This window comes from Rhagoletis zephyria, unplaced genomic scaffold, assembly GCF_001687245.7.
Source record: "Rhagoletis zephyria isolate East Lansing unplaced genomic scaffold, Rhagoletis_zephyria_1.1 Rzeph_scaffold_11470, whole genome shotgun sequence".
Taxonomy (NCBI): domain Eukaryota; kingdom Metazoa; phylum Arthropoda; class Insecta; order Diptera; family Tephritidae; genus Rhagoletis; species Rhagoletis zephyria.
This window is the reverse complement of record NW_016168547.1, coordinates 1-9,978: the sequence shown is the minus strand read 5'-3', so window position 1 is coordinate 9,978 and position 9,978 is coordinate 1. Positions and strand designations below refer to the sequence as shown.

Sequence of the window (9,978 nt, the reverse complement as noted above, 5' to 3'; positions counted from 1 at the left end):
ACAACGCATGGTGAAGGAAATATTATTATCTTTTCTACACAATTTACAACAATTTACACTTATTAAAAAATTAAAATTTATTTAAATTTAATTAGCTTCCCTAGACGAGCTTTATCACACGATAAAAAAACCCTTCCGCTTATCTCAGCGAACAAACTGATAATTTCAACACCTGTAGAAAGTTATCGGCTTTTTATAGACGAGCTTCTTGATAAATGTTTATATGTTTTCAGCCAAAAATAATAAAGCGCAAATGTGTATACATGAGTGTTTTTATGCATTGTCAAAATTCGTGTGTAAATAAGTATTTGCCCAATAGGAAAAATTAGTATTTTTCGCCAAAGGAGACAGGCTTTCCAATGACGAAATCGTGGAAATCGATGATGTGGAAATCGGGCTAAATCTGGCAACAAACACGCCCACTTTTCATACAAGTGTAATTTACATAAATATGAAGGCGCGGAACCAATTTATAATAATTGGAGTAAAAATTAAGGTATCTCACTAAAACTTACGGAATAAGGTAACAGAGGATCAAGAATGGATGGTGTAGAAAATTGCCAAATCGCAGAATAATCACACCCAATTTGCATATATGAGAAATATGAAAACTAGAATTAGTTTTGAATCTATTTTAGTCGCCTTTCATTTGATATCAAACTTGTTTAATTAGGATAAGCGGTTTGTTTATTATTAGGAAAGGACTTTTATCTCGGCCTTAAAAAATATTTGGCCAAGTTTAACTGTTAAAAAAAATAACTGTTATTTTCGGTCCTTGCTATTTTCAACAAACACAGGCCAGAAAACGATACATTTTCAAAATTTGGAGGAAAAAAATTCGGCCGCTATACTCTTTTTCTGGAGAACACGAATTGATATAATAAAACTTAGTTCGTATGGCCGACAGCTATTAAACCTGACATATGCGCACTCTAGGTTTTTTTTTTTGTGTTCCACAGTGTTATCATCATTCTTCTTCTTGTTTATTAAAGCACACCAGCTGTGCCAACTGACGCCATCTGGAAATGCCAAGTGAAGTCAAGTTCTTCTCCTCTTGGTCATTTCATCGCCGAAGGGCCTTCCCTCATCCTCTGCTACCACCAGCCGGTTCCGCGTTGAATACTGTCATCCCTGGAGCATCTGCCTAATCTTTCGCTCGAACACCCCGAAGGCCGCTTCATCGGATGTTGTCATTGTCCATGCTTTTGCAGCACATACCACCACGGATATAATAAGAGGCTTATAGATTGTGTTTTTTTTTTATAATGAGAGATGACTTTACTTCTCAATTACCAAGTAAGGCAAAGATTAGCAAAGGAAATTTTCCTTTGGGTCTCCTGTCCTGAAACCTCTTTTGTTATCGAACAGCGCAGAGAAGCCCTCCGCAGTTCTGGCTGAGCTGGTGGTATTGCTCAGCATCATTTAAATATCTGGGGTCTCTCGGGTATCCACCCGAAATAGCTTGTGTTGTGACCTATGGCAGCATAGTCCTGTAGACGGCATCTTTTTCTCTGCGCTACATTCCTCTTTGCGCTTTGATGCGGATTGTAGTGAGACGCTCTGCCACTGGGCAGTACGACAGTACGTGGCGACGAAGTCTCTCTCCTTCACCGAATTTGAACTCATTTGCATGTCAGCTGTAGTAGAAGTCGTAAGGCCCCACATGTTTCTTGCCTTGCCCCGTCCTTATTATTTTTGGATGGCAGTTATGTTAGCCTTAGTCTTTGCGAGAATGGCAGGACTCATAATTTTTAAGGCGCATAAATTAGTAAATTTCCCTATAGGGTAGCTAGGAGTGCTAATAGTACCACTAACTTTTACTTGCAACAATGTATTTATGCGATGGCGCTAATTACCATTGTAAAAGCGGGAGAACAAAAAGGAAACACTTAACTAATAACCAATGATAATAATAAAATACATATTTAAATGAAAATAGTAAAATAAAAATGATGTAGTAGTAATTTCTAATAAATGTTTGAGGATGTGCGAAGGCCGACAGCTCGCCATCTCTAAGATGCAAAATGAAGTTCATTCGCAAATTCTTGTTAACGGCATTTACTATTCCATAACAACCCAGAAGCAATTTCGCCAAGGCATTCCCTTGATAACAGAACAGCTCCTAAGCAAGTGCAAAGCATAACTAAACATCACTACGAACAGAGTGCTTCCAGTGCTCCTTCTCGGGAAGTGAGTAGGCAACGTGTAAAGCAACTAAACTGACATGAGTTACACAAGTTTGAAAGTAAGTTTGTTTGAACGATTGTAACAAATTTGATTCAAATAAGCTTTTGAAAATACATTTGCATATTGTGGCTGTAGCCAAGGCGCATCTATACAAGGTGGTGTTACTAGAACAGCTGATTGGATATTTTTGTTTCTACACTAGTACAGGAGAATGTCATCCGCCATGACGAAATGGCGTAACTTTAGGATGTCAACAAAACGAAATGGCGAAAATTATCTCCTATTTTCTTTCGCTTTGACATCCTGATGTATCAAAAAGCAATAACAAAATACACGGGATTTTTACTTGTATGTAATTGCCCCACCTTATACGGATACGCCTTGGCCGTAGCTGACTGCGCAGAGATGTTTGCTACAAAATATTTGTTAGCTTTCGAGTCTCGGGTTCGATTTTCGTTACACCCACCATAAAATTTAAAATTTTTGTTATTGATTTTCTTAATTACGAAAAAGCATATGTAAATTGAAGAGCAAAATCGTATTCAAATGAAAAAAGCTACGCATAAAAAATCAGCCCTTCTAAGAGCTGTTCCCCTGAAAGCGGTAACGCAATGCCTTGCAATTGGGCCTGTTTCATATAAAAAATAATTAAGAAAATCAGCAAATGGTAAGACCCTCTACATTCCAGAGAAAACCTTATGTAATTGCTTTTTACTCCTTCTTTTTTCTACTGGGGAAGAATTTTTGCATACATACAGTATGCATGTATGTAGAAAAAGCAAAGAAATATAACCCTGTTTTTTTATTTCGAAATCTAAAAATATTTATAGGTCGCTCAAAGTGCTCAAAGTTAGAAAGTTAGGAGAATTCTAGTAATAATATCCAATGGTTTGTTTTACCATTTGTTTATACTACCCATTCTTTATGGGTCCGCCAATTACATTTTTTTGGGGTTTTTAGGGGACATATGGAAATGGTTGAATAAACCATTGGGTATTATTATTGAAAGTCTCTTGCGGAGAAGCAAAATTTTCTGATAGAAAAATATTGAATTTCAAGAATTCTATATCATTTATACGAGAAATTCTTTCTTCCAATATAAAATACGTCGAAAACTTTGACGACTTCTAAAGATTTTTTGATTTCAAAATAAAAGCAAGTAATTTTTAAGCAAAAAACAAAACCGACTTCAAATCTCATATAAAAATTTATGAGTACCGTTAATTTTTTCATGATGCAATGATCGGATCTAAACCGGATTAGTATGGGACCACCTCTGAGACGCTACCTTTCCGATGAAAACATAATTTTCGAAATCGGTTGACGTGGTCCAACGTTATGCGCTAACATACATAAAAGAAATATTCCGAAGAATTGATAACCTCCCCTTTTTTTTAAGTCGGTTAAAAACAGGGGTCTAATTTTTTTCAGTATAGAACAATAATAGGGGCTGAGATCATTAAAATTCCATTTTTACTTATTTTGGACCATCCTAATGTACATACATATGTACATGTAATACACATATGCATTCCCTTAAGCTGGCTAAATTGCCAGACACTGAGCTGCGTCTGTTCTTGAATTTTACAAATGTATTGCCAAAAAATGCGGTGAACCACCTAAACACGCGAATCTTGATCTGTATTTACTTAAGTACATATGTACATATATGTATCCGAATGCATGAAACGCTCATTCTCGTGTTAATTACACAGTGGAACAAGATTCTAGGTATTTGATGAAACCAAATTATAATAAAAATAATTACTATTACTTTCCAGAATAATTTCATTATTTGATCGAATTTTACTAATTTTTTCCTGTATTCAGGGTCACCAAATTTAAATACGCATAAAAAATAAACCAGGCTAAAAATCCTTGTGGGATTTTGCAATGGGAAGTGTAAGCTTTCATTTACTTTTGGTTTTATCAAATACGGAGACATGAACCTCAATTTTGTATCACAGTGTTATATTAGGACGTGTTACAATTTTTAAGCTTTTTATTGCGCTTCAACATTATTAATGCTATGCGAAGATCAGCAATCATCAATTCAGGTGGCTACTATTGACATACATACGTACATATGTACATAAGACTGCGTCACTCCCCATACGAAACTTGAGTTTTTATCAATACAAACAGTCTTTTTAGTATGCATTAAAAAAAAAAAAATCACCTCGGATGACAAAACAGTTTAAGCTAAAAAAAATTTGCATAAAAATATTTTAAATAAATTGTTAACGGAATCATAATAATGAGATTTTTGATGCTGTTTTTTGAACTTTTTTCAAAGACTGGTTTAAGAAAAACAGTTGAGTAGTTATTCAAGTTTTTCTTTAAGAAATCTTTGAAAAAAGTTAAGATAAAATATCAAACATCTCAATATTATGATTCCATTGAAAAAAATTTTTAAAATATTTTTATGTCGATTTTTTAAGCTCAAAATGTTTTGTGATCTGAGGGCATTTTTTCCAAAAAATCCTTTAAGAAACTATTTTTATTAAAAAAAAAACTCCATTTTTGGAGGTATTTTCTAATCGGTCCAGCTCACTTAAATCTTAATATTTTTCCGAAATATTTTGGTGGAAGTTTAGAATATAATAAATTTTGTAATCCCGCCGGAAAAACTGCCACTTTTTTTGGTGATGCAGTCTAATGTACTCGCATACATTTGTTTGAATAAACCATTATTGATAATGAAGTAGCGTAAAAAATTTCATTGCGATTTTATTAACACACGAGTTTCAGGATTTTGCCAAAACGTATTTGCAAAGTATGGAGTTAAAACAGAGTATAAAATTAACACCATGCATGTCTTACTAATTAGCTAATACGCACATAAACGAAACACAGATACATACAATATACTGTAATGGGTGCCACAACGGGGGTTTATTAAGCTAAACATGTATATATGCTGTGGTGTGGTGTGGTAAGCAGTGCGCGCTTCCACTCCGCAGGGCCTGGGTTCAAGCCCTGGTGAAAGCAACATCGCAAAAAAATATAGAAAAAAGGTTTTTTCTTAACAGCGGTTGTCCCTCGGCAGGCAATGGCAAACCTCCGAGGGTATTTCTGCCATGAAAAACAGCTTCTCACAAAAATAAAATCGCCGTTCGGAGGCGCCGTAAAACTGTAGGTCCCTCCCCTTTGTGTGAAAACATCAAGGAACACGCCACAAATCGGAGGAGAAGCTCGGCCAAACATTAACATATGTGTAAGCGCCATTCTATTATTATTATTATACTGTATTCCCTAAAAACTTGTATGAAAAAAGCTTTTGAACTACAATTTATTCAGTTTTTTAGTTAAAGGATATAAGCCGATTAGTTGTTAACCCTTTCACGCCCGACTTAAATTGGGTGGGTCTAAAACTATGACCACATATTACTGATGGTTGAGTATTAAATATGAACTGGCATAAATTTGAAATTTCTATGATTTCTGATTTAAGTAATGCCGAATTTCCACTAGGCATTGAAATGACATAAAATGGGTGCCATTTAAAAAATGCCCAATTTCGTCATTACCATTTTTGCCATTTAATGCCTAGTGCAAATCCAGCATAAGACAGACACCCATTATTTCCAACTTTCTTTCATGTTCACATCGAATTTTGAAGTTCGAAATTGTGTTACTACAATCACTCAATAGGAGCATGATGTCTTTGATGAGATTCAAAGGTACGAATCAATAAAATTAACACACGTCTGCTGGCGATAAAAATAAATATGCCTACGTATTTACAACCGATTTTTTTTTAATAGTATTGTATGTACTTAATGAGCTTTTTTTTATTGGCAGTAATGTGCCAAATTCCATTTGTTGCTCATACGCCGCGTTGGCCCAATAAAAATACGAGCTTTGATCGATTAAGTAAGCGCAATGCTTTTGTAGTGATGCAATAAACTTAAAAATTATGTGCTTAACTATTTAGAAGGGTACAAAATAACTTTTGGAGTAGCGCAAGCAAAATAAGCGATCGAGCTAACCGTCAACTAAAGACAATACAAGGGAGGCTGGGTATTTTTTCGACAGACTTGGCGATGTTGATCCACAAAGCAATTTGGGGACAGGTATATCCATATTTACATAAGTATTTAAATAGCAAAACTAGGCTCCAAAGTCAAAAGTAAAATAAATGATGCGACGAAGACCGTTATTGTATAAAAACTTATTCCAAATGAAACGAGGAATAAAAAAAACTATGAAGTAATTCAATATTTTTATTTTTATAGGCCATCTTTAGCATCGATTGGCATTTTTGAACCCCTAAGGTTGGAAGTAATAAAGTGAAGTGATGATTTGGAATCGCATTTCTAGCGAAAGACATAAACTTTTCGTCTAAGTACTAAAAGATGCGCAGTATTTTAGACCACACTTACCTAAAATCATTCGGTAGAACCTAGGTCCGACGCCAGGTCAACTAAAGATTTCCAGAAGATTTTGCCGAAAGTGTGCTCAGTGCAAACTAGAAAACAAACCAGTAGGAACTGAGCGGCTAAAATGCGCAATTAAAGTGACTTTAAACTCCCACTCGTGCATTCTAATTAATATTCATTAAAAAAAATATTTAAATATTAACTTTCCATTTTTAAATTACCCAAGCAATCGTGAATAAATAAATTAGACGAGATACTCTTTGAAAATACTGCAGTTTTTTCAATTACCAGCAATTTGTGATTTTTTACTACTAATACGCACACATCTAACTAAAAACGCGCCCTATTAAATTGATTTATTTAAAGAGTTAAGGGGCTTGTTGTTTGACCAAATTACGAATAATAAAGGTCAGGGAGTTACGGTAATCAACTTAAGCATTTGACATGCAATTGAATATTTTATGAGTATGCATGTATGTACATACATAAGTACATATTCTATGTATGTATATGTAGTTGGAAAAATAAATTGGATATGCCTCCAATTGTGCAAAAATCACTGAAACTATTTTTATGAGCAAATGTATTTGTGCAAAAGCCTAGATAGAAAATTTAGCGTATTAAATAATAACAGCAATCAAAAACAATGACAACCCCCCGTTTTTTTTTGCAGCTAAATCACAATAATGAAGGTGATACAAATGAAATGGTTGTGAGTACACACCCTCTGTAGAAACACCACCACTTGCACAATGAAAAGCATAAAGCATGTATCTACATAGGAATCCTACCAGCAAAATGAGAAATGCTTTTGCAATAGAGCCTTCCCTTTGGGTAACGTATTACAATATTGAGCTTACACAAAAGCACATTGGCCTACATTTTTAGACCGCAGACTCTTTTAAAATGTTGAAATGTGGCTGATAATGGCAATCTCAGTAAAAATTATATTTTTTAATACTTAAATTTACTACCAAAATTCGCATTTATTTTCTAATCTTATTGGCACAAACACTAATTAATAAAAAGCATATTAAACAAAATACTCTTATTGTTATTGCAGGAATTCAGGAATCTTATAATTCGAGTAAACACCTTGGAAGTTTATAACCCAGCCAGTGCCATCATAGTTCAGCGTTTTATGGAAACGTATTGAAAGTGAACTGCGTTCGCTTTTGTACATTTTGGGATTGTCCTAAAAAAAAAAATAAAGTATTATATATAATTATTTTTCTAAATAAAAAAGGAATTCATTAGTAAATTTTACCTCGCCGCAAAAACGTCGAACAACTCTGTCTGGACCTTCATCGTTGGACTCGATAATCTCCAAATAATCTGAATGGCAAGTGTTTTTAGTGCCAAGATCGAAAACTGTTGTTGTAAAGGAAGTATAAATATACATATACTTAAATTTCAATTTTACGTATGTACGTATGTTTGTAAGTAGGTAGCAATCTGATGAGGATTAGTCAGCAAACGCAATGAATAAAAGTTACATAAAAATAAACCCTAATTTTGCAGATGAATGAAGATTTGTACTATGATGAGGTACATATTGTTAGTTTTGTATGCACTTCTCAAACAGTGTGAAAATTACACTAGTCAATATTTTTTCATCTGAGATAAGGCTAGCCGTTTCTAATATATTTTCGGTCGCTGAATTCAAATTTAAACTCAGAAGTGTTCTGTCACATCAGTTATTTTTTAAATATCCTAACCTAAAAATGCGGGTATGGGCTATTTCCGAGATTATGTAGCATAGCTAAGAGAGGTCTCGCATAGTCGTTTTTTAACATAATCAAATATTAAATCACCCTAAACCGATAAAAAGTTTCTAAGGGGTCACTTTGACCTGTCATATTTCAAAATGTTCTGCAATTTACTTCCGAGTGAACTTCTACAAAGCTCGATTTGAGTTCGAAGAACCTGCCTGATAGCCTTTTCACACCCATTTCGAGAGATATCCAAAATACAACCAGTTTGCACATTTACAGGTGAAGCGCTTTAATTTGACACCCCATTTTTGAAAATCGAGCGAAAGGTGCAAATTCTATGTCCTGGACAAAAAATCCATTCGCGTATTAAATGTATATATAGAAGACAGGGGAAAAGAAGTGTAGAAGGCCTTTTGGAAGGGCTTTTATCTTCTGCAATTATATTCTGGGAATTTTTTCCGCAACTTCCTCTCAAGTGGAGTCAAACATTCAATGCCACGGTGAAAGGGGAATATAGGAAACGCGTGAACAGAAACGGAACGATTACGTTGAACATTTAACGCCACTGAAGAGTCAAGAACAAAGGCAAATAACGAACTAGAAATGAATCGAAAACCGGCCCGCCCTTAGACCCATTCAATTGATAGACGCTGGGCTTCATTATTTCACACTGCGTCGTCGAATGCCGTTAAAGATAACCATAATATTACCAATAGTTAAGGTAATATCGCCAAAGAGCCATAATAAGTAATCGAGGTGGAGCAGACGCGAGCTCATTTGACCTATAGATTTTTCACGTCGCTGATCACAATCCCGATATTCATATGACCCCGCCACGTCTAGGTCAAGGTAAAATCGATATAATTTTTAGACCCCGGATTCATATAAAAAAAACAGAAAATTTCACGTTCATATACAGTTCGATATTTCAGTCAAAGTGACCACTGGAGGCCGTTTAGAGGTCATCAGAGGTGTTAGACCTTCGTTTGATATTGACGTGATGAAGTCATATGAATACCCGGATCCTCTGATCAGCGACCCTAAAAACTGTAAGTCCCAATGCACACCCATGCAGTACATGCTTTTGTGTTTTTTTTTTTTAAGCATTTAGTACCTTCTTTTTCAACCCCCCCAAATTTACAAAATCCGAGAATATTCATAATCTTACCTTCAAAATGCAGCAACACATGCAAATTCGATGGTACGCGAATATTCCAAAGACAATTGGAATTATTTCGCACATTATTCGGATAGAATGGATTAACGATTGTGCCACGATTATTGTATAGATTACCACCACAACCAGGGCCATCAAGGCTAGCCAAATAAGTAATATCGAATTTTGTATAGTAGCCGCTCATTTTCACATGCAAACGTAATTTATTCTCGCTAGAGAAGAGCGCCTTATCATTGCCAGTGTACGAGCAAATCTTTTGCAATGAACTATTCGTATTAGCGTTAAAAACTTCAATATATTCCTTTGTGCATTCATATTCAGCAAATGTAACATCCGCATAGTAAAGGCTGAGTGAATAGTTTTGTGGCGCTTCTATGTAGACATCACATTCATCAGCAGTATCGGAGATTTGTATGCGTCCTTGTGTGTCGGTGTAATTACGGAAGCAGCCTTGCGAGAGATTAAGAATGAAATAACACATTAAAAGTGGTGATTTTAAAAAAGGTTAGTAGTATAG

The 9,978-nt window shown here is 35.0% G+C and overlaps 1 protein-coding gene across 1 annotated transcript; it reads right to left on the bottom strand.

Moving 5' to 3' along the window:
- Positions 1–7,579: 7,579 nt before the first annotated feature.
- LOC108377104 (cubilin homolog) lies at positions 7,580–9,911 on the bottom strand (the record flags this gene model as incomplete). The annotated part of the gene is made up of 3 exons (XM_017633364.1): positions 7,580–7,764; positions 7,837–7,940; positions 9,453–9,911. Coding segments are annotated over 3 exons (704 nt in total), but the record flags the coding sequence as incomplete, so codon positions are not given.
- Between the last annotated feature and the right edge of the window lie 67 nt (positions 9,912–9,978).